General features: G+C 38.0%; 1 protein-coding gene across 18 annotated transcripts in view; it reads right to left on the reverse strand.

Annotated features, from left to right (window-relative positions):
- Positions 1 to 25,512, reverse strand: part of mcf2la (mcf.2 cell line derived transforming sequence-like a) — a 98,285-nt gene that overhangs the window by 4,767 nt on the left and 68,006 nt on the right. For 12 of the 18 annotated variants that reach the window (XM_034300221.2, XM_053229883.1, XM_034300220.2 and 9 more), the window contains 24 exons: positions 19,270 to 19,389; positions 18,351 to 18,467; positions 16,986 to 17,135; positions 16,123 to 16,247; positions 15,525 to 15,639; positions 15,296 to 15,415; positions 12,637 to 12,828; positions 11,173 to 11,364; positions 10,737 to 10,896; positions 9,522 to 9,568; positions 9,328 to 9,395; positions 8,355 to 8,421; positions 8,023 to 8,138; positions 7,831 to 7,900; positions 7,565 to 7,657; positions 6,579 to 6,671; positions 6,158 to 6,283; positions 5,503 to 5,724; positions 4,949 to 5,041; positions 4,761 to 4,839; positions 3,869 to 4,051; positions 3,395 to 3,487; positions 3,192 to 3,254; positions 1,573 to 1,647 (listed from right to left, as the gene is read on the reverse strand). In XM_034300221.2, coding sequence (XP_034156112.1) covers positions 1,573 to 1,647; positions 3,192 to 3,254; positions 3,395 to 3,487; positions 3,869 to 4,051; positions 4,761 to 4,839; positions 4,949 to 5,041; positions 5,503 to 5,724; positions 6,158 to 6,283; positions 6,579 to 6,671; positions 7,565 to 7,657; positions 7,831 to 7,900; positions 8,023 to 8,138; positions 8,355 to 8,421; positions 9,328 to 9,395; positions 9,522 to 9,568; positions 10,737 to 10,896; positions 11,173 to 11,364; positions 12,637 to 12,828; positions 15,296 to 15,415; positions 15,525 to 15,639; positions 16,123 to 16,247; positions 16,986 to 17,135; positions 18,351 to 18,467; positions 19,270 to 19,389 — 2,779 coding nt within the window. Of the gene's footprint in view, positions 1 to 693; positions 763 to 1,572; positions 1,648 to 3,191; positions 3,255 to 3,394; positions 3,488 to 3,868; positions 4,052 to 4,760; positions 4,840 to 4,948; positions 5,042 to 5,502; positions 5,725 to 6,157; positions 6,284 to 6,578; positions 6,672 to 7,564; positions 7,658 to 7,830; positions 7,901 to 8,022; positions 8,139 to 8,354; positions 8,422 to 9,327; positions 9,396 to 9,521; positions 9,569 to 10,736; positions 10,897 to 11,172; positions 11,365 to 12,636; positions 12,829 to 15,295; positions 15,416 to 15,524; positions 15,640 to 16,122; positions 16,248 to 16,985; positions 17,136 to 18,350; positions 18,468 to 19,269; positions 19,390 to 25,512 lie in introns of all 18 variants that reach the window. The other 6 variants (XM_026931950.3, XM_053229880.1, XM_026931955.3 and 3 more) reach the window with 5 other exon arrangements.

A 25,512-nucleotide genomic window follows, 5' to 3' on the forward strand; every position in this document is an offset into this window, starting at 1 on the left:
ATGAACCCTCCTGTAAATCCACAGAAGTAGAAGGACATAATGTAAAGCACATGGAGTCTCTCTTTTTAGTATACACCACAACTATTTGTAAATGACATACTAAATTCTGATACAAAGCTGGAGACAAGCTTGTTTTTTTCTGGTTAGAGATCAAATTTACACAATACATGCACTGAATAGTCTGATTCTTGGGTTGAAAGCTAGGTGTTCATTTAATTTGTCAGATTATTCGGTTTACATGAGAATTTGGATCATGATCATAGTTAGATATTGTGCATGTAAACACACTCAGTGTTTTGCTCCTCATACAGTGGCATAGATTCGTAACACCAGAGAGTGAGATGTCTTATATCCAGTGGTTCTAATGCTTTCCTCAAGTCACCATCACTCATGCATGATTTCATATTTTTTCATTTCAAAGTAAAGACACAACTGGGACGATTTTCCTGAATCATAAATAATATGTGGATCAACCAAAAATAGAAACATTTAGTGCAATTAATCATTTAAAGTAATACTTCATGCAAAAATAATAACTATGCTAACAGTGCAAAGTGCAAAGTGGTGAAATATTCCTATAACCTGGTAAACCACACCTTTGTGTCTTAGTGATTGTGATTTTTGTCAGGATTAAAGGAAGTAAGGCAGTAGTGAAAGGTCAAAGTTCACCCCACACCAGGCAGCCAGCTTTACCTCTCCGCTTAGCCTGTACGAGGCTAGAAGTGCTCAGCCATTTGGCCCGGCTGAGGGAGATGGGAGGACCTGCGTCCGAGGGAGAGGCAACCGATCAGAGCCTTCTCGTTTAAAGCCAAATCTGACTGACAGCAACCAAAGTGTTGGGTAAATTTACTGACTTACTATGAAATTATTTTATTTTATTTTATTTTTATTCCCTGAACAGAGTAAAGATGTGTAAAGTGTAGAGCAGACTCAATGAAATTCAACTGATGGAGTACTAGTCAAATTTTAGTCTTCATGAATCTGAAGGTTAAATAAATAAATAAATAAATAAAAATTCAAATTTAGTTGCCTTAAGTGAGTGTACAGAAACAGGTTTCCTAAACAGAACAAGTCCTAAAAGTGATATTATATGTAGCTTTTTCCAACAACACTTATGTTATGTCCTGTGTAGTAAGCACATATAGTGAACAGGAAGCCATTTGAAATTCAGTGTGAATACAGGAAAAGGAAAAAACTGCAAATATATTATATAAAACAAGAAAAGATTTTCACCTTCTAAACAGACAGTGTAGTGCTACTGCTAATGTTCATTCTGTATGTGGTTATATTAATTACAATTCAAAGGTAATATTTCTTAGAAGGATCAACTAATAGGAAAATGCACAATCACACATTATGTTGGAATGATGGAAGTAAATCATTAAGAAAATGTGGAATGTCTTAAAAAAAAAAACAAGAACAGAAGTAAAACAAGAAAAAAATACAAAGTACATAGACATCATTGTGGAGGAAAAAAACTTTCTGATGTTTCTAAACAAACTGCTGGCTAAAGATGAATGACCAGTGGGTGGACTTTGAGGGACGTAATGGACGAGTGAAGTACCAGTGTACCTTTGAAGCCAAATGGCGTGGGATCACTCTTAATCTCATGCCGCTTAGTTTTGTGATCAGGACTAGGGGGATATCCTGGTAGCCAGGCAGTGAAAGAGTAAAAGAGAGCAAAAGAAAAAGAGAGGAAAGGGAAAACAGCCCAGGGAGGACAGGAAAAAGCAGAAAAGAGTCATAAATGAGAAATAAAACAACACAGGCCACGCTTTGAATTATTAAGAACTTGGCACTAGTAAGTAGGAAGCTTCTGCAATCATACATAAGTAATAAGAGAGATTCTGAACATTCTAGAGGACAGACATTAGTTCTAGGCCTGTATTCATCGTGTAGAAATGACTGCTAGGTTTTGATTCTACTCTTACACATACACTATATGGCCAAAAGTTTGTGGACACCTGACCATCACACCCATATGTGGGTTTTCCCCAAACTGTTGCCACAAAGTTGGAAGCACACAATTATATAGGATATCTCTGTATGCTCTAGCATTACAATTTTACCTTCACTTAAACTAAGTTAACATGTTCCAGCGTGACAGTGCCCCTGTGCACAAGCCTAAAACTAATGCTCTTGTGGCTGCATGGATAAATCCCCAAAGCTACGCTCCAAAATCTAGTGGAAAGCCTTCCCAGAAGAGTGGAGCTTATTATAACATCAAAGGGGGACTAAATCTGAAATGGGATGTTCAAAAAGCAAATATAAATGTGATGGTCAGGTGTCCACAAACTTTTGGCCATACAGTGTATGACTAAAGGCAATTGATCAGGCTTCCTAATACATAACAGTGCTCACAACTCCGCAAACATTCAGGTGAGCTCAAAAAGTGTGCTAGGTTTGATGAATACGGACCCTAATCTACAGATACAGTGAGGGGAAATAAGTATTCTTACACTTTTTTGTTATTTGATCTACTTTCAGTGCATATATCCACTGCAAATTTACACACATGATGTCTTTTGACTATTTGTACTAAGAAAAAAGTATGTATTTACAAGATTAAACACATTAAACAAATAACGTTTACCTAAAAAAGTATTCCGACCCCACAAATGAACAACATTAGTATTTTGTTGTACAGCTGTTGTTGGCTTCGAGACATCTACAGTAAGAAGTACTTATTGTTCTTTGAGCAGCGCTTGTTCCTGCTGCTTTCAGGTCGTCCTGCAACTCTTTTCTATAAACTGCTGGCTTCTCTCTTGGCTTCCTTATCATTAGTCTGAGCTCATTGTGGTTCCACCTGCATGTTATTGAACAAACTGTACCAAAAGACATGTTTAAGGTCTTTGTATGTGTGTATGGCTTTGTAGCTTTTTTCCATTTGAGTGTTGCTTAATAACATTATTCCTGAGAACATTAGGAATCTCCTTCAACTTCACCATGATTTTTTTTTTTAAATGTAGCATATGACTACTTTTTTCCTATTGATTTCATTTTTTAAAACATATCTTACTTATGAATGCACACTTTTTGTTTATAAGTACAAAGTCAAAAGATATTAAGTTATTATACTATACTGGAAGTACAGTATGTTAAATACCAAAAACAAAATACTTTTTTTTCCCTTCACTGTATATGGATTAATCTACGATGACAAACGCCTAGTGTTCATAACTGCATTGTACCTGGTGGGCAGAGTGTAACCATGGGCAACGTAAGGCTTTTAGCACCAGCTGTTGTTAGGAACTCTGCACCGAGAATCAAAAAATATCATTACAGCTAACGGTTACTCTACATTACTCTATCAGTATATAATGAAGAGTCAATGTAAATCCCTGACCATGATTTGCTTGTTGATTATCAGGAAGAACTGGGAATCCTGTTATACCTTTCTGACTCTTGAGGTTGCTGAAGCCCTGCAGTGTAAAACGCTTTTTAGCCACCGCGGCCCTGTCAGTGGTGGGACTGGTTACTGTGTCATCTACCGAGCATGAGGAGACGCAGCAAAGAAGAAAGGAGGGCATCAGGTAAATGCAATAAAAGAGAGGAAGGATGGAGTCAAGAGAAGACCAGTGTAGAAATAAAGGATTAGTAAATCAAGAACATTCAGAAAAAAAGGAAAGAAGCACTCGAGGATTTAGATGATGATCACCCCAATCCTGCAGAGCATGGATGTCAATTTTTATATTATATTCCAATATATAGTTTGTGTTCTACTACCATAATGTCTTATGATGGACCATTAGCTCAGTAAATGTTTAAATAAGACACCTTTCATACCAGTAACATCAACATTTCTGAATTAAGATTGTTTCTGATTAAAGCTGCTCCTGGATTTCAGAAAAAGTTTCAACTAGCTCACCTTTGACCTTGTCAGAGTTTCTCATTGCAGGCACTAAGCTGAGCTCAGGGAGTGTAGGCTCAGTTTTCTTCTCCTCTCCTTTCTTCTGACTCTTCTGACTGGTTTTAAAGGGGCTCAGGCTGATCCCGCTGTTGGAGGTGGGAAGTGGAGAAAGCTGCTCGGACGTCTTCTGCTGAATTGCCTCTGAGGTTCAAAACAACACAGTAACGGGGTTCGTTAATACACTTACCGCAATAACTTACATTATAAACAAGTCAAATTTGTTATTTTCTGAAAAGGTGCCATAATTTTGTAGCTTGGTAATGATGTTAATTCTGACATCTAATTTGTGTGCAGTTTTAGACATATTTTAGTCATTTGGTTAATAGATCGATAAAACATTACAACATTATGACAGCATGATGGTGCAAACACAAAGCTTTCACTTTAGCATGTTAACATAATTCTAAAGCTCAGAGAACGAGACGTCCAGAGTGCCGCTTGGCATGTGAGGCCAAAATGACACTCAAGAAAATAAACCATTAAGGGAAAATAATTTTATTATCATTTTTTGTCAGTTTTATTTGCTAAAATAATGTCATTACATTTCGTCAAGGGTGATTTTTTAAATCTAATTTTTGCTTTACTTTCATCATGAAAAAAGGATGTTGATAAACATTTTTCATCATAATTGTCATCAACATAATTATCAGTGTGTTATATGGCCTCTATACAGGCCTGTCCTTTAACATTCTACACCGAGTTATCTTTATAAGAGCAATACTGTGATAATCGTAACAATATGTGAAAACATCAGCACACATCTGTCTGGGCTGAGAGATAACAAGTCTTTTCAAAACTGCTATCTTTAAACCAGACATTCAATTCCTCTCCACTGCATTCTCTCTCTCACCCCTGCAGGCTTTCAGCTGACCAGTCAGAACTTTCCGGATCTCGTTCACCCACGCCATTTTTATCTCCGGCGTTGGAGCCTGGAAAACAAACAAACAAACAAACAAAAACCCAATATTATATTTTAACATGAATTTGCTAAGTTTCAGTGTGCTTATAGAGAGAATTTTTTTTATCATGAGCACTGACCTGGACGATGTAGACCTCTTCTCGTGAGTTGCACCAGATCTCAAATTTCTTGTGGTCTCCTTTAACATTCTCCGTAATGCCCACAACACTCATCTGATGGACATAAGAAGAGAAATATTTTTATTTCTCTTTTATCTCTTCATATAGAGAAAGGGCGTGACTGTAAGTGAAACTATAAATGCTTGCTCAGTCAGAGATCTTAGATGATTTATTTTTAATTGACTGATAAAATTGTTGCTTAGTTACTTGGGTGCGTAATTACTTTCTAACTAATTAGAAAATGATAATATGTTCATTTGTAATACAGGATGGATATTTATTATATATTATTTTTGGGGATAAGCACATTTATTGAATTGGATGCCTGTAAAAATGTAGAGAGAGACTTATTCCTAATAAAATATACTACTGTTGCTAATAATAAAATAAAATATTATAAGATCCTTTTCTGCAGTTTCATAGTTTTTCCAGAAATATGTATAATTTGAGGAAGGCTGATATATTGATATATAATTTATTGTGAACTGATGTATGTTCTCCAGTAGGAGTCTTACATTGAGGAAGTGTTTGAAGCTGTAAGAAGGCGCTTTCTCGTAGCCCTCGCCGTTCTCCTCACGTCTCTTACAGAACAGCAGCGCTTTCTCGTGCAGGAACAGGTGCCTCTGCATTGGCTTGAAGCGTGCCAGGTCCTTGACTTTGGCGTGACCTTTCTTGTGCTCGGTCCACACGCTGAAGGAGCCCTGCATCAGCAGCCTGCCCAGCTCATTCAGGTTCCCCTGGTAACAACAGGTCAGCAAGTTTTATTGGATTCTCAGTGGTTCATTTAACAGCAGTCATGTCTGTCCAAGTAAACCATAACAATTACAATTTTCTTATTTGCCGTACATCACAATTTGGCTAGCTAGCTAGGTAGGTTCCGTTTCTGAAAATGTCTGGTTATCATATTGTCATCGTCTAATAATTTGCATATCGGTCTGTGATAGGTTAGAAGTTATTAAGCCTATTTAGCACCAGTAATCATATTCACAATCCAAATCATAATCAGCGGTCCAAAAAGAATTTTAAAGTCATGTTATTGAGTACCAGATCGAATTTCGGTATTATCTCTATAGCTGGAAATAAGTTTCGGCACAAACTACAGTACTGATAAATTTGATCTTTATTTGTGTGAATTTTTTGTGTAGTATTGACCCTCTTGGGCCCCTGTACCTCGTATCCTGTAATGGCGATGAGGTGCATGGAGTCGTTGACGGCTTTGAGGATGCCGAGGATGGACGAGAGTGCCTCCTGCAGGTCCTCTGAGCCATCGCAACCTTTACTGTACTTTAATAACTCCTGCACACGCAGACACACACATACACACACGCAAGCAAACATACACAATCCAGGGTTAGTCAAGTGGCAAATTTATGGACGTTGCACAGCGTGTATTGTGTATTCCTGCATTGTTTTCTAATGATCAGACCTCAAAACTGTTCCATGACTTTGAATCTGTCCCTAGAAATTAAATGACTAAAAATCAAACTGAAACTGAACTAAATATAATTCATAAATATTTATGGATCTGCACTGTTACGGGAAGCCTGAAGCGTGATGTGCATGCTGTCAGGAATCTGCTGTGGGATTGTACCTTGAGGAGGAGCTGGTATTTGGTTATGCGCTGTACAGGTTTCAGCAGGTACGAGTCCAAGCCCAGCTTGTGCTCAAGTTTCTTCTGGCACTCCTAGCATACATACACACACACACACACACACACACACACACACACACACACACAAAGCCACACACCTGGATTATGGCACTATTCCTAGAAATATTCCCACACTCCCCTGCATGCCATACAGTCATCTTAACAACTGCTGTAATACAATCATAAATTCTGCACATGTTCCCTGCAGAGACACACCCAGTGCTTACTGTAAAGGCCATGCACAATTTATTACTTTATTTCCCAACCTTAGTTTAGTGTTTTCTCTTCTCTGACACACCCATTTGAAATTTAAAAAAGTCTCATGATTAATGATCAGATGAGTTGACATGATAGCTAAAACTCTGCGTTTGTAGCTTTAATATGAAGCTTATAAACACTGAAGTTCACTGCATACTGGACATGGATACCAAACAGGCATCCAGACAGGTTTCTACAGGTACTCTAAAGTCAAATGTAATATTTTACAGATGTTTAAAGCTAATATAAATGTAATTTGGTGCTGATCTACCAAATATAAAAGCAGTTAAAAATGACTCATAATAGGGTTCATACACATAAAATCCGAGAACTTTCAAGGCCCCCATTCATGTCACATGAAGGGTTTTTTCCAAAAATCAAGCAACTACCAAATCAATAAAGGTGAAATCTATTATATAATCAGAAATTACAAAACATTAAAAAAAAACACTGTCTTCCAGGCATTTCAGTACTTATTTCAGTACTTGTATTTCCAAGGTGTGTTAAAGTAGTATTAATGCTTTCAGTTAAATTACAGATAAATTTAAAATCTGCAGATTCCCTGTCATTAACTGGCAACTCAAGTGTCAATGTACAATGTATGTACTGAGCAAACATAGGTTTTTGTTTGTTTAATCTCCATCAGGTAATAAAATCACAAGGATTACCTGGAAGAAGGCGCAGTCGGAGCACTGTCGCCATAGTGACTCGGAGCGAGGCTTATTTTGACAGTACTTCTCATAAATCCGTAGATCTGTCATCTGAAGCACGAAAGGAAAGAAAAAAAAAAGAGAAAAATGTAAGAGATTAGTTTACTAATCTAATACACATTTGTTAAAATATAGCTTTAATTATACAGTTAAATTACAGTGTGTGTATACTGTACACGGTACACTGGGTATATTTCATTACTGACCATTTCTAATAAACCTACCCTTTCTAAAAAGCACCGGCCCACGAGCTCAGGGCAGTCTGTGTACGCCTCCAGCTCTCGGAGGAAAGTTCTGGAGCAAGAAAACACGAGCTTGAGAATTAACAAATCAAACAGAATCCTGTCTATTACTTAAAAACCAGAGCCTTAATTGAGGACGAATGCTAACACAGTGCTGTAAAGACAAATCCTCACTTGTTGTGGAAGTGGTAGATCTCAGCCATGTTGCCAAACAGAATGTCCTTCTTGTTGTGGAGGGTGCCGGGGATGAGGAGTGCCATGCTGGGGTTGTCCATCTCATCAGCGTAACCCTGGAACACACACATGTGAATGGCAATTCAAAACTACAACGGTTACAACAATGTTCTGTCATTTTTTCCAGCTTTCTGCCACTGGAGCTTGGATTTGGGGTTAACATGGCAGTATTCCTCATAGGTTACGTTAAAGTGTTTTTTTTGGAGTCATATCCTTATGGTCTGACTTATTAGAATGAATTATTACACAAAATGATTAGGAGCTGTGCTTACCTGCAGTACACACAGCAACTCCTCTACATAAGCCCTTTCCGTCTCCAACAGCTCATTCATTACATGACTATAGAGACACACAACACAAACAATATCAGACATTCATCATGTGTCCATAAATAGGTTTGTCACATTTAATATACCTTTAATCACAGTTATCTGAAAGGATCATGATTAACCATTTGATTGATTGCACATACATAGATTTATATATAAATATATTTAGTCGCCAAGCAGAATGCATGGCTCATTCTCATCTAATATAATCATCTATATATAATCAAATCACTGCTTTAATCATTATTCTTGGTCATAGTCTTTGAACTTTAAACTAATTGTTGCTATGTTGTATTGTGTAACACTGTAATACTTGTTTTATATTCATTTACTTAATCAGTGATTGTGTTATTGTGCTTGATATTGAAATTGCAATCTTTTGGAGGCTAGATTAAATGTATTTTATGTACATGGTCAATGGCACAGAAATGACAGTAGAGAGGCATAGAAATTTTAGAAAAGTACTAAATACAAACTATTGACCCCTTTGTTAAAAATGAGTATGAATATATGACAGTGATGTTGGCAAAGCAACATTGTACATCTATTATATGCAGGGGTTCCAATAATTGTGACACATGATTTTGTTAAATGTTTTTGCAATGGTTTTATTTTAGATTTTATTAGAATCACTTCAAATAAATATTAGACTTCTGTTATATTTTCATAGTGTTATTAAAGTTAACCACAAACACAATTTTTCATAACCTTTTTCCCCCTCAAGGGTGCCAATAATTCTGGACCTGACTGTAGTTAATCGCAGCTAAAATTTCATAACTAACAGGACTAATGATTTTGCCGTCTTATGCCAAACCAAAAAAAGAGAGTGTGTGGTGACAGTAAGGTGACAGTATGACACTATGCCATTACTGATTAGTTTTAAACTTTGACTTCATGACTCCTGTGCTTTACTGACCGCCTAAGTACTGCCAAGTTCTCCTCCTCTTCTGAGAGACACCTGCCATTCTGCAGGAGTGTATCGTCCTGGTAACACACACACACACACACACACACACACACACACACACACACATACACAGTCATACAAATACATCATAAACCTGAATTCCTGTGGCCCATGACATTGCTATGCTCAAGCAATATTCTTACTTTTTTGCTGTTAATAATGTCAGATGATAAAGTCCTCTCTTTGTGTGCTGCATGACAGAGCAGAAAAAAAAAGTGAGTATTCAGTATTCAGGCTCCTGGACACTCTTCATATCAATGAAACCATCATAAAATTGCTGTTAGTAAAACATCAGAAAAACAGTAATCACCCTTGAAGACTTGGGAAATGTGATTAATATACAGAATACTTTCACAAATTCTAAAAGATGCTTTACTGTTGTTAAATTGCTTTAAAATGTGGATTATTACGATAACTATGGTATATCATAATTATATTATAGTTTGGTAATGCTAGAACTCAGGGTTTTTTTTTTAATACTCTCATTGTTTTATGATGTGTGTTTAAATTTGAAGGAAATACCACAGGAACCCCAACTACAATGTCCAGAATCGCTTTTGCAATTCCACAGCACACCACTAGATGGCAGCAGAGGAAACTGACCTCCTTACTACAAATGGCCATCCTTACATCTCACATGAGTGCATGATGGCCGCTCATACACAGTAATAACAATACTGGCAGGCTGTATGGAATACTGAACTGCAGTTATTTCTAGATGTCAGTAACTTTTTGGAGTACCCACATTCTTTACTCAAATAAAATAGCTATTCGTCTAAACGAAAAAGTTGTTTCAAATTCTTTACTCCAGTTAAAGTAGAAAAGTATACACTTGAAGCATACTCTCCTAAATTTCCTTAAAGTTTAAAATTTGAAGTACAAAAACGGTTCACAAAAGAAAGACGTCTGGCTCAAATCGCACTCTGAAGTTCCTAATGCTAAATTAGTGCCGTTTTCATCAAGGACCTGAGAACATCGGAGAACACTAGCTAAGGCTAACTAACAACAGTTTTATTCCTAATCTCACAAAGGTTAGCTAGCATGAGAACTCTGATGATATAAACCAGTTGAATGCTAATAGCTAGCTGTGCTGTCTGATGCTAAAATGTCATCTTATGCTTTACAAACCTGATTACAGAGAAATGTAGCAATGTTTGAGAAATCGTAGTGAATAGAAAGTTTTCAAATGCAGTAAGTAAAAAGCAAAAAAAAAAAAAAAAAATGATTAAGAATTCATAAAATTCATCCTCTAGATTTGGCATGTATGATTCCCAGGGAAGCACTGAACCAAACAGAAAAAGAATCGAATAGTGATTAAATTAGGGTTGTGTAAGCGGGAGCTGATGATGGCGACGCACCGGGAGAGGACATGGGTGATTTGATGATGGCTTCGGGTCGAGGGGCGACCGGTTGGACAGGCCGTGTCTGCTTAGCTGCTAACTTCTTCAGGCTAACTCTTCTTTTCTCAAACATGTCCTCCATAGAGAGCTGTTTCTGGAAGACCCGCTCCACCTGATCCTATAACATGAACAGGTTGCTAACACTATCAATATTGTGTTTAGTCTTTTTCTTTGTATTTTATTATATTTAACTGCGTATGATTCATTATTACCACATATTATATCCGAATTAAGTATGTATATGAATAAACAAGATAACCACACAGATAGGGTTTTTTATCTTCTGATTCAAATTCACATTCTAAATGAATGGATACATGTGTGAAAATGTAGCAATAGACTGATAGGGAGGTCATAAACATCAGTCAAGGAACAACTGGTTTGAGCTTCTTACTCGAAAATCTGTCGTCAGCACGGATTCGTACTCCCTCCAGATGCCAGTTAAGTCTGTCAGCTTGTGCTGATTGGCTGTCTCCAGGTAACGCTCGATCTCCTGCAGCGCTGCCTCTGCCCCGTCCTGTGATTGACACTTGTCAACAGGCTGAGATGCTAGAAGGTAAATTCCATCATCACACCATCTGGTAGCCTGGTGGAGTGAAGAGAGAGAAAGAGAAACATATTAAAAACTAATGATGGAACCTTAGTTATGGAAAATGTTACAAGAGTTATTAGTTTACATATTGACATGTTAAAAAAAAAAAAACATGATGACGTTCTGTTTAAAGGAATACTTCAGTTTTTATCAACCAAATCTCGATTTACTGAATCTGCAGCATGTGTGTGATTAAGACAGACAAAAATTTCAGCATGTTCCCTGTACCAAAAAAAAAAAAAAAAAAGGGCAGTTGTTGAATTACGTCAATAAACATCTACTTTGTAGACTAATGATATAACAGTTCTTAAACTACATGTTTATTTTATAGAATATTTCCATGAATACTGTGGTCTGAGATTTCGAAAGAAAATTAACCTTTCAATCTATATAATTTGTCCCTAAGACGTGGGACTGAGGTATACTGCAACGACACTATCTGTATATCTTTAGTGCTTCAAATATCCGTATCTGTATCTGGAGTTAATGCTGAAGTGGGTGTGGCCTATCACTATTCCCCCTGGAAACAGTGGAAAACACTGAAAAGAGGTAGAAATGGCAGCACTGTCAGCATGACCTGTGACTTCTGACTCTGACAGTTCCTCTACCTCAGCTACATCACTCGAGTTCATAATCGGTCCCACCTAAAAATGTTTGTGGGACTGTTTTTAATTATTTTTGTTTGTACCTGCCTGCGATATTTTCTAATAAATTTAGCTGGTTCTATTTCCCAAAACATAAACAAGTGGCCTGATTTAAACCACCATGACCCTGACCAGGCAGTTACTAAGGATGCTGTAAATGCATTACGCAGGGCTGTATCTTCATATTAATGGACAACTTTTTGTTTTGGTTGCATCCCGGGCAAAAACAAAGAATAGTGTGCCTCTTGTTCATATCTGTATTTGTATTCATTTAGAACACATTAACTGTTCATGCCAAATAATGTATTTATATTCAGTTACATCTACATGTGTTGGAAAGTGGATAAAACCTTCACTTCTACAGTTTATAGCATTTATAGAGTTTTGAATTCATGGTATATAGGCAGACAATCTTAAAATTAATTACACATTTTAAATATTTACTTATTCAGCAGCTGCCCTTAGACTTCCATTATAAGCGAGTTTTGCAGAAACGTTTGGGTTTTTTTTTCTTAGTCCAGAGAAATGCGTCGAAATTCTTGTCCATGGAAATCACACACACATTAAACAAAGAGTGGATAAAGTTTAGGTTGAAAAATGCCAGGGTAAGATGGAGTCTTGCCTTCTCAAGGCTGGAGTGGAGCTCCATGGCTTTGAGCAGGTGGGCTTTTTTGGCCTTCAGGACAGCTCCCACCTCCTCACACACGGCCCGCAGCTCAGAGCATTTGGGCAAGATGGAGTCCACAGCATAGTGGGAGTTCTCAATCAGTGTGTCTCCTTCAGCGGCCAGAGCCAGAGCCTGGTCCAGCACCTCCTGCACAGCCAGAGAGAGAGAGGGAGAGAGAGAGAGAGAGAGAGAGAGAGAGAGAGAGAGAGAGAGTTACTGTAAGTAAACTGTGAAAATCTGTTAAGCAAATTAGGCAAACTCAAGGCCCTTCATTTCTTTCAAAAATATTTTTTGCTCCACCTAGAATTTTCACATTAGAGCTGTATTAGCTTTATATAATGATCGACTCCAAATCCTGAAATGCATCACCAGTTCAATCAGTTTCAGTCAGTAAGTGTGGCTACTAGACCTGTCACAATTAAAACATAATCCTCTTATCAGGATTAGTTGAGCTGATCAGGATTAATCACTAGATCGCTGAACACTCATTTGCTTCCATATAAGTACTGATACTAAACAGGAAGCAAACATGACATTTGTTCTCAGTTCTTCCTTTGATTTTAAATTGCTGGACTATTGTATTCGATTTATTCTTCTCCTTAAAAGCTGTAAGCAACTAAATGTCTAACAGTATCCTGTCATCAAATAACTCTGTCTAACTGTATCTGGTCTAACTGTATCTGGTCTACATTTATCAACAAAGCCATAAATGAGGAAAAGCTAAACATGTGTTTGTTCTTATCAGGAAAAAGAAATTGTTCTGATAGTTCTTTAATGCATACAATTCACATCAGCGTTTTTATGTAATGCTAAATATTATATCCCAAGTCATGACTGGAACCATCTTAAAAAGTGTAGATTTAAGAATGAACAGATACAGCAGCGTGAGCAGGTTTTATTGTTTTCCTAAGAAATGGCCCAGACCAATGTCAAAGTTCTACCAATCTATATTTTATTTTTACTTTTGGTATAACAATTTATCATTTTTATATACAGTATATGGTAATACTACATAACAATAAATATTATTTCTATTTTCCTTGAAACGCCCTACACTCTTCATTAAGATCTTAGACTAATGGTTCTTAATCTATAGAATAAAAGCAACAAAAATGCCAGCATGGCCGAAATTGTGTTTAACAGTGTGTGTGTGTGTGTTTCAGTGTATAATGTGTGTATGTGTTTCTGGGGAAAAGGAACCTGCAGTGTAGCACTGCACTGATTTCTCTCCTCCCCCTCTTCAGCCCATAGCATCAGAGCTGCAGAATTACTACAGACACACACAATCTCACGCTAGCCTTTAAAACTAATGGCACCCCTGCAGTTCAGCAAGGACAAGCTCTGCTCAAAAACAGAGCTGAGAGCTGCTCTGCAATTTAGCAGTAATTGCAGTTGGCAGTACCGTGCCAGCCGGGACTCAAATGATTTCATTTATTCTTAGCAATATTAGTATTTAGTATGATTATAGCAGGAAAGAATTCGAGGCAAAATTGCATACAGAAAGCCTTTGTCTTTGTTTAGTTAAAGGACATGACTTTGCTTAAAATAATGATGGTAGACAAAATAAAAAGAATCGTGCACACACGAGTAGATGATAGCTGTATCAGCAAATGAATGCTGTCTTCCTGATTATTAATAAGGCAGATGTTATTAATGACGGGCTAGATCTAGATCTAACTAGGGACTAAGGAGGAGTATCTCGCTCATACACACATGGCACGCAGTCAGTACTGTCAGTATGATGGATGAGCTTTATAAGGCTGTGTGTGTGTTTGTGTGTGTGTGTTGGAGGGCATGTTCTTATATCTTGGTAGGAACCAAATGTCTCCACAAGGATAGGAATATATCTGGCTGCTTCCCACGAGAAAAAACATTATAAAAACTACAGCTTTCATTAAAACAAATAAATAAATAAAAGAACCAAAAGGTTTCTAACTGAGAATAAGATTAGGGTGAAAACTGCTTTAATAATTATGTCTTTGGAAGGTCCTCACAAGTATAGTAAGACAAACATTTGTGTGTGTGTGTGTATTCATGGGGAAGTGTATTTCTGTGCCTTTTCTGTCCATTTTAAATACGCATTTATTAGTGTTCTGAGATGCTTTTCTGCTCACCACGGTTGTGAAGAGTGGTTATCAAAAAGATGTTTCTGCTTGCAGAACTGTCGCTCACTGGATGTCTTTGGCACCATTCTGTCTAAACTCTAGAGACTGTTGTGCAGGAAAATTCCAGATCAGCAGTTTCTGAGGCCCTTCTGATGTCCACATTAATCCAGATAAATTTGAAATCATGTCTTTTTCTCTATGTTTTGGCCTTCCGTCCACACTGAGATGGCATTTTAGTCCAGCGAATGCCATGCCATGCTTAAAGTCACATTTTTCTTCATTCTGATGTTTGATGTGAGCATTGCCTGAAGCTTTTAACCTGTGATTGTATGATTTTATTTACTGAGCTGCTGCCTCACTATTGGCTGATCGGATAATTGCATGAATGAGCCGGTGTGTTCCAGGTGCGCCAAACAAAGTGTAAATATGATTTTATTTATAGTTCTAGTGGCCGACGTTTATTACAGCAAAACTAAATCCATTACAATCTCATGAATTTGCATACTTACACAGGTTCTCTCTTCGTGATTGGTCAGCTCCTTCAGGATGTGCTCACCGTGGGCGGGGCTTATACCCACCTCGGAGAAGCCGGATAGTTTATCAGCTACCTGGTCCAAATGGGCTCGAACCTAAAACCCAGATCATAAAACACAACTGATCAGAAAAGCCGATATGCTATATGTAGATGCAGCCATCCTGAGAGTATTTATCATTTCTCTCACACACAAGAACCCGTACCTCCCTGAAGTTCTGTTCAAAATAGCGCAGCTGAAGACACTGTTCCAGCTTGGTCTGATGTCTTTCCCAGAAATCATCAAACGCTGTTTCGGTCTCATCCAGCTGCCCCAGTAGCCTGGAGAGACAGAGACAGATATGAGGGCGCCAAAAAAAAAAAAAAAAAGAGAGAGATAATGATGATAAACTAGGGGTGACAAAATATTTATGATGCTCTAAAAGGATAACTATTGCATTTTCTCGCATAGGCTTTAGCTTGCACACATAAGCACACAGATTTCATTGAGAAGATAAGTATGCACATAACAAGCTCTCAATCCGCCCCCATAGGAAGGCAAGCTAACACAAGCACAAGCTGCCACTGGAGTTTTCTGAGTGTCCTAAAATAAAGCAGCCTCAGCCTCCACTTCTCTGTGAGATTATATAATATAGGCCATGCTTGAGTTATAAAACCCACTCCAGACCTGTCCCTGAGCATTGATTCAACAGCTACGCAGAAAGAAATGTTAAACTGCAATGGCTCTACCAGGAATACACACAGTTTAATTAATACTGGTGGACACACACGTGCACACACGTGCACACACACAGACACACACACCTCTGCACAGTAGCCAGGTTCTCCAGCTCATCGTGATTCATGTTGTAGTCTGGATCTGAAGCCAGCGGCTCATTGATGCTGTCCAGCAAGCGTCCACCCTGACCCAGAGCTATCTTCAGATCCTCCTGCACACACGAATACACACAGAATGGAAGGAAAAGAAGAAAGAAAGAAAGAAACAAGTAAGGGCAGCAGAAGATAATGTAGAAATAAATATAAGGGAATAAAAGAGAATAGAAGGACAGGGAAGGAAATGGGAGATATAAAGGAAGGAAAGAAAAAAGCCAGAAAGGTCAGAATGAAAGGGAAGGCAATAAAAATGAAAGAAGGAAAGAAAGAAAGAAAGAAAGAAAGGAATTGAGGGAAGGAAGGAGACGAGTGGAGGAAAATAAAGATATAGTAAAGAAGGCAAGAGAAGGGAGTGAGGAAGAAAAAAGAAAAGAAAGGAAGAGAAGAAAAATGGAGGTAAATGAATTATTAAAGGAAGGAAGGAAGGAAGGAAGGAGGAAAGGACAGAAGAAAGAACAGAAGGAAGGAAAGAAAGAAAGGGAACAAAAAAAGGAAGGAAGGAAAAAATTAAAAAGAGGGAAAGAAAGGGAACAAAAGATAGAAGGGAAGAAAAATGAAAGAAAGAAACCAAGAAAGAAAGAAAGCAAGAAAGAAAGAAAGAAAGGACCCTTTTGTTAAGTAAGCCTGTAGTAAGCCTAATTAATGGTAAGCCTCAGTTATTAATCCTCTGTTCGAATGTAAAAATGCTGATGGTCTCTGTGGACTCTGTGCTGAATCCAGTTCTGAACTAATACAGACAGAGACAGTAGTTTGATTCAGTCATATGCTATAATGTTGAACCTCGTCTTCCTCACCTTCATCTTCTCCTTCTTTTCCGTGTGAGCGCTCAGCAGGGTGGACGTGGCCTCGACGTCGTTGGGCAGCTCTGTCTCGGCCAGCTCCGTCCCAAACGCCTGCAGCGTCTGAGCCGTCTTCTTCACCATCAGCGCAAAGCCTTCGATGGCCTACAGGAGCACGGCCCAAATCACACAACAAACAGTATGGACTGCTTATAAAACAGCAGCAGTATAACAGTGAATGAGCGCTAGCATGGGGTGAAAATCAGCCAACCGCAATTACTAAACACCGCCTTCCTCACAGCACAGTGATAAAGCAGGCTATAAGATCAAGTCTTTTAAAATTACATATAACACATACTGAACCTCCCCCAGTGTACACTAAACCACGCAATAAACACTAGCGCTTAATCTAACACGACCACATGATCAAAATATCCGACAGTGCTTCATGTATGGTTAATTAAAGCAATACTTTATGCTAGAACTATAAACATAGAGACACTTCTGGGAGTTGAGGAGAATGCCAGGAATAATTTTATTAAAACAGTCTCATGTTCTAGTTACTGATTCTGATGGTATTTCAGAATAAAACATCAGTTCAACAATATAAAGAAGTGAAAAATATTTATTTACCATGAAATTACTGCAGTTATTGTAAAGCAGTAAGTAATTATGAACTAATTATTTACAGCATGAACAAAATGAACACGCCACATTATTAATTAACATCTGTTGGAATGTTGGCTAAATAATGAAGACCTGCCTTAGCTAATGTTTATTTCATCCATGACTAAATAACTTCACATAAATTAGCGTAAATTAAATTATAATCAATCTGATCACCAGAAACTCATGACACTGGGTCTCAAAGCTGCAATGCAGAAAACTTGTGAAATCTGCAAATTGACTCAACCACATGTTAATGAACTTCAATTCATCAATTAACACAAATGTTAACTACTTTATTAATAATATGACTCGTGGCATGTTGGTGTGCTGATTCATTTACTATAACAGTGGCTTTGACTGTATTTCCAGCGGCGAGGCGAATCACAGGTTTACATTAACACGTCTTCGTTTCTGTAGTAACAATGGGCTTGTATGATGGATGCTCCGCAGAAATGGATTTAATTAAATGTGTGTAATTGTTATAAGTCTTTTATCAGGAGATGTTTGATTAGCGTTTATGGGAAGGAGTCTCCAGTGTCAGTGCTTTGTAACAGACAGTACAATTTCCGACACAGGAGATATGTTTATAGTTGTTTAAGTGCTAATGGGAGCTAACTTATTTCACAGATGTTCCACAACATTAAACGTAACTATAAATGGATAAAGTGTATGAAGTGTAGCTGTCTTTGTTCTGTTGCTGTCAGTACTTACAGTGCGGTGTGAGATCCACTTCTCGTGGCAATACTCCTGAGTGCCCCCCAACTCCTGAGTTAGCTGGGAGCGGTCTATGTAGCTGTGCAGCTCAGTCACTGAACTAAGCATGATCACCTGCAACACACACACACACACAAACACACACACACATTTCATTGTATTATCATACAATATGCTCTAGGGGAGACCGTCAGCAATTCAAATGTAATTAGTGTAGTAATGAAGCACACTGAACCAGGAAATAAGAGTGTGTGTGTGCGTGCGTGCGTTCATGTAATTAACGAAATGGCTAATATGGCAATGCTGATACAGAGAAGGAGTCAAGCTTTGTAAGTCTGAGTCCACTACCAACAGCTTACTATTTTATCAAAAACCAATACAATAAAAAAGTAATACTGGTATTCTGTAAATAGTCAGCATCCAAGAATACACTTCCTTTTGCCATGATGCTATACTAGAGTATAGTGCTTTTAACACTAGACAGTGGCAAGGAAAAACTATATTTTATTTATATTTTTCAACTGTTAACGCAGCTGTTGTTGCCTCTTAACCCTAATGTCTTATGCATGCATGTAATCAAGTGTGTGTTATTGTTCCCATTAACCAGAACCTCCCTTTTCTACACCATGGTACATTTAGCCAAAATATTTAGGAACCATATTTTCGCAGATGTTATTTTTTGCCCTTCAAATACCTAACTATTAGGAAAATTGGATATTAGTTATATATGAATTGGATATTAATTATAGCATTTTAAATTTATTAACACCATGAACCCAAGTGTGTAGTCACTGGAAAACTGTTCTTTTAACCATGCCACATGTGACTGTATTAAATAAATGACTGACACATATAAACAAGGGCTGAGTTTGCATTTCTTTTTCTGTCTTGCTGGCAAGAGAATGTAAACACTCACCGGCACCTTCATTTTAAACTCATCCTTGTTGAGTCTAAAGAAGACGTCTGAGAGTGTACGCTGGAACAGGGCGGTGGGCCGCAACACCAATACCAGCTGCAGGTTTCCTGGGAACGAGCCCTGGAAAAACCCAAACACACACTCACATTATTACACTACACACTATGTCTTAGCAAAAAATAATAATAATAATAAAGCCAATGAAACTCCAAGAGAGTAAAAAATGGTTGCACTGGATTATGGGTAAAATGCAGTGGTGAATTAAAGCAATACAATGGTTTTATCATGGGAAAGAGTGTTCTTAGGTATGCAAAGCAGAGCGCCTAAAATCAAGTGGTGTCATGGCCTCGAGTGGTTTATTATAAAATGGCAAACAAAAAAAAATATGATTAAAATATAAGGCTCAGCCAATCCGATTTGAGAACTGAAATCTGTTTTACGTCCTGACCAATGAGAGAGGCTACTTTACTGTATCAACTTATACAGTACAGAATAAAAGTCCTGACTGGATAATTAGCAATTTGCCATTTCAAGATTTTAGACCTTCCTTTTCGTGACAAAACTTAAAATAAAATCAGACAATTACTATAATACTTGTAGAGATTGGATACATGAAGCGTGATGATTTTATGAAGCAAAAAAAACTCCTACAAATACTAATTTTAGATATTTATTTCCCATAAACCCACTGGCTTTCTCTAAAGGTCATCATCAACATTCTAAAAACAACCAACCAACTAACCAGGCTGTGCTTCATTATTACATTACTACACCATTACGCATTTCTTCTTGGACCGGTAATCCCTGCTTCCTTCTCAAACACATAAAAAAAAAAAATTCAGTTGCCATGACAACAGACCCTGAAGAACTGGTAGCCCATGCAACAATGGTCTCGCATCCCCTCTCCCTCCTCCTCTATGTGTCTGAACGAATGCATGAGCACATGGCACCTCTCAAAGACTCCCCATGCTCACCGACTGTTCATTAAATCCCCTCTCACGGGGCGCCATGTCTCCTAAAATATTTATCAGCTAATCAATACGCAGCAGCGGCAGCCCTCGACAGAGCGAGAGAGAGAGAGAGAGAGAGAGAGAAACATGGCATCTGTGAAAAGCGGATCTCTGTGTTGACGTGATGCTACAGACACATCAGTCGAGCCTCCAAGTGGCTGTTATTAATGACAGCATTAAACACTGATCCAGGAACAGCATCAATGACGTCCAGCCACACTACATCTGTTATTTGATTACAAACACTAGGGACGAGTGTTAAAAAGGCTGTCTGTTGTTATGGAGGATGGAAAATGGGCTGAAGAACACATGGTTGGTCCAAAGACACCCTCCGCACATGCACACACAGACACACACACACAGACACACACACACACAGACACACACACACAGAGACAGACACACACAGGACCTTCAGTGCAGTCTGCCATGCTGAAAAGGCTCCAGCTCACTGTATTCAGGCGAATGTGCACCCTGTGTGTGTGTGTGTGTGTGTGTGTGTGTGTGTTTCTGGACAGTGTTATTGTTTGTTGTGATTCTCATTAAGTCATTAGTGCGAGGCTGGCTCTCAGACTCGTGTCAGAGAGGAGCAGTGTGTAGATAAGGACAGTAATTAACCCCGAATCTGTGCCCTGTACTCAGCAGGGGGAGGGGCGCGACTCACTCCTGTTTATTCTTTCTGCAGTGTCTTCATTATTACTCACTGTTACTCTGCTGCTCTCTTTGTTTGTCCTCCTCTCATCCTTTTTTTTTTAACCTTGCTCTTTTTTTTGTTATTTTTTCTTCTCCTTAGTCATTCTTTCTTCTCCTTGTTTTTTACTGTTGTACTTGTTCTTTCTTCCCCATTTTCTGCCCCCATTTACCCCTTCTTTTTCCAATTTATTACTTTTTTCCCTTCTTTCTTTCTTTCTTTCTTTCTTTGCTTGTCACTCTTATTTTCTTTCCTTTCTTTTTGGAATTCTTACTCTTTTCCTTTTTGTTCATTCTCTATTTCTTTCCTCCCTTTATCCTCCCTTTCTTTTCATATTTTCTTCCTTTTCACCTGTCTTTGTTTTAACCTCTCTTTCTTTAATTTATTGTTTTATTTTTTCTCCCTTTCTTCCATTTTGTCATTTTCTTTCTCTTTTTCACCTCCATTATCCTCCATTTCCCACTTCCTCTTCCTTTTCCCTGCCTTATTTACCTCCTTTCTTTTTTTGCCTTTTTTCAGATGTTTCTTCCCTTCCTCTCCAATCTCTTTTCCTTCTTTCTTTTCACTTCTTATTATCCTTTTTTTTCCTTTTTATCATTTTTGACTTGTTCATTCTTACTTCCTTTCATGCTTTCCTCACTTCCCTGTTCTTCCCCTTCAGCTACTTTTTCTACCCTTCTCTCATCCATATATTAATTTCTTTTCATTTTCATCCATAATGTTTTCTCTTCTCTTTCCTTCTTCCAATCTTTCATTTTTCCTTCTTTCCACTTTGTTCCCTTCTAACTCTTTCTATTTTTGGTTCTTTTTTCCACTTGTTCATTCTTTACTCACTTTCTTTTTTCTTTCATCCATTCTTTCTTCAGTATCTCACCTTTTTCTTTACATCTTTCTTCGCCTCTGTTTGGCCTTCTTTACACTTTTCTATACCTTCATCTTCATTTGTTTTCTTCCGTTGCACTAATTATGTAAGTGCTTGTAAGTACACTTTCTAATGAACAACACCAACAGTTCCTGTGATGTTCATTAATGTACACTTGCTGGCATTACTTATGCATTAAAAGCCCTCTATTCTTCTCACTAAATATAATTCAACCGCCCTGTAACAGAGGCAGTGTCGTGACCCCTGACCTCTGATTACCATGACAATGGCGTCCTCCATTTGAACCGAATTGGCCACGCTTGCCCTGTACAAGGCATCAGTAACAGCCGAGCCGCACGTGTCGCCTCTGTACACAACAGGAGTCCCGAGAACGAGTCAGACTCTATTATTGCTTGTAATGTGAACCGTTATTGAAACACATGCTGCTGATACAACTCTGATGTATGTGTGTGTGTGTATGTGTGTGTGTGTGTGTGTTTTTATGGATGGACGAGGCATGTGGAGGTCTGTTATTCACTGAACGCCCTTTTCTTGAGCAACCTTAATGTACAGAGAAGGTGAGTTAAGAATCTGGTGGTTCTTAGAGCCATTCATAAAGCTAATGTATCTCGCTCATGCTCTCTCTCTTTCACACACGCACACACACACACACACACACACACACGCAAACCTGCGGGACAGAGGTGAAAGGGAGAGATGGATGACTGGTGACTATGAAAGTGACTGAAAGCAAGATGGAAATGGTGAGGGGCAAATGCACAGAGGCGTGTGTGTGTGTGTGTGTGTGTGTGTGCTATGCTGTGTCTCCAGGGAGCAGCTGCCATCACACTGATACACCAGCACTCTAATCAGCACAAAGACGCCGACACACAAGAATGCAGAATTCAATTAATGCACCAGCTTAAACACACACACACACACACACACACACACACGCACGCACTAATAAAATTAGGCTGCTTTTTGTAAATTAGGCGGTCCTCGTGCATATAGGCGCACTACATATGTCTATCATCTCCTCTGAATAAACCACTCAAAACCTTGTCATGGCAAATAAATCCAGTGACATGCAGCCCATTTCTCTGACCTTTCCCCTTTCACCCTTGAGCCCAGGACGCTGCCCTGTGACCTGCCCCAATCCCCACTGTTAAATATCGCTAGCAGCAACGGCCGTCTTCACTCTGCTCTAACACTGTTTACACTCCGCTCTCGTGTCAGTGTGTACTGAAGCCAGTGACCTGAGGCCAGCCATTATGAGCACGCTTACTATTCAGTAGAAAAGCGACAGTGATGGAGTGAGTGTGGCTGAAGCCTTCAGCGTATTAATGTTGGGGAGAAAAAGATAACGGGACCACAGTTGTGATTTGCGGTGTCTGGGGAAGGAAACTGCTAACAGCACGAGGACGAGGAAGCTAAACTGATTTAGCTGGTGCTGGATAAACATATAAATATATAAATCAAAATAGATTGCTGTATTTATTTAATAAAACCTTTTCTTAATTTAAGACACTAAGGCCCTGATTTATTAATCTGAAATCACACAAACACACACACACACACACACACACAATAATATATAAACAATATTGCAGTGAATTTTTGCACCTAACTGTTCTGCATAGCCAGAGCATTTCTTTTTTCCTCTTTAAATTCTTGTTTTATTGCTCCTTCTTTTTGCTTTTCTTCATTTTCTTCCCCTCCTCCCTTCTTTTTTGTCCATATTTCTTTCTGTGTTTTTCACAATTCCCCTTCTTCCTCCTGTGTTATTGGCTTTTATCCTTCTTATTCATTTTTTATTTCATTTTTAGTTTTTTTTTAATTTCCATTCACAGCTTACTTGCGTTCCCTTCTTTTTTCATTTTCCTATGTTCTTTTTTCTCCTTTTTGAAGTTCTTGTTAAATGTTTACCTTTCCTTCTTTTCTCTTTATCTTTTCTTTGCCCTAAGTACTTTCTGTTTCTTTCTTTTCCACATCATCTTCCAATCTTGCTTTTTTCTTTAATCCCTTTCTCTCTTTTTTCACCTCCACTTTTGGTACATGTCATTTTTCTTTATATTCTCTTTTTCATTCTCTCTTTTCCACTTTCTTCTTTTTCTTTCTTTTTTCTCTGTTCCTTCTTGTTTTAATATTTTACCAAAGAAATTTTCCAACAATTATAATTTTTTTTTTTTTTACATTTCTAAGAATTATATAATTTATAAGAAATTATAACGTCATTCTTTTTTATCTGTTTATAGTTGCATTTTGTTAAGGTTGTGGAAGCTGTGATTGGCTTGGCACTATTGTCAGAGCTTCTGTTAAAGAAAATTAATCAACACCTTCCGACCAATCAGAATGGAGAACTCAATAGCGCTGTGGTATAAATGTATTCTTCCTCACAGACAAGCTACATTTAGCGATGAAGCCCACTGCATTCAAACTGCTCCTCCAGCATATCAAGCAGTCTTCATAGCATTAGTTCTTTACAAGGACACTTTGGACATTTCCAACAAGGCACATCAAGCTTCTCAGTCTTTAAAGGCAGGTTCTACTGTGCTAATAATCTCCCCTGGGATGGAGTGAAAGGGAAAGATGGCTAACAAGCACTTTTAGACCTGAGAAGAAAGGTCTGTGATGTGGTTCCCGATACCAAGCTGAAGGTATCGTCACCAAAACGATGGCTTACGAGAGTCACACAGCAGGTTACCACATGAAAAGGGAAAATAGAGAGGAGTGTGCAATAGCTGCTTGTTACAGTGACTAGACTATTTTATTTCAGTAGTCAGTGTTAGTGTATCATATATAATGTATCCTATAGCAGTGGTTCTCAAAGTGGGTTCCCGGGTACCCCAGGGGTCCATGATATATATATATTTTTTTTCATGTCCATGATTTTCATACAGTGGTGGAAATCACAACCCACCATTAATAAAGTTATTATATTTAGGGGTCCGAGCACCAAAGCCAACTGAGAAAACGATGACTCCAAAAAATCTTATTTGACATTTTGAAATAATGAAAGAAATCTTTACTCAGGAGGGTCTGTGGAATTTATTTTACAGGTAAAAGGTCCGTAGCTGCAAAAGGATTCAGAATCCCTTATGTATAACGTTCTGTTCCTCTAACTTTAGAAGTTCTTAGCGTCAAACCAATGGGCTACAAGTACAAGTACAAATGCTGAAAGCTAAAATTATGAAGCTACACCAAGATCTTGGAAGAAAAAGGTATAATGACCTGCATTAACCAATAAAAGCTATCAATAAAACATTTAAAATTGCATTTAGAATTTTCAAAGGTTGCGTTAATATTTAATCACATTATGTATTATGCATTAACAACTTTGTGTGTGTGTGTGTTGTGTGTGTGTGTTATTAACAGGCTTCATTGTCTACAGCTTTACACAAGTTTTCAAAGTTTTCTAAGGTCTCTCGCTCCATAAGACACCTTGTGATTATTTACTGAAAAACAGCAGATATTGCATGTATTTTTCTATAAATAATATTTAGCGTTCATTAGTATTGATTAACCTGAATTCGAAGACTGTTTGTATTGTCGTAGATCAGATTTTCTTAGTTCCAGTCATGTAGGACTATAAATATTTTCATAACATTTAGATATTCAACAACAAACAAACAAACGAAAAAAAAAAAAAATCCAAATTCAGTTGTTTAGGATTCCAC

Source organism: Pangasianodon hypophthalmus, chromosome 26 (genome assembly GCF_027358585.1).
Source record: "Pangasianodon hypophthalmus isolate fPanHyp1 chromosome 26, fPanHyp1.pri, whole genome shotgun sequence".
In the NCBI taxonomy this organism is placed as follows: domain Eukaryota; kingdom Metazoa; phylum Chordata; class Actinopteri; order Siluriformes; family Pangasiidae; genus Pangasianodon; species Pangasianodon hypophthalmus.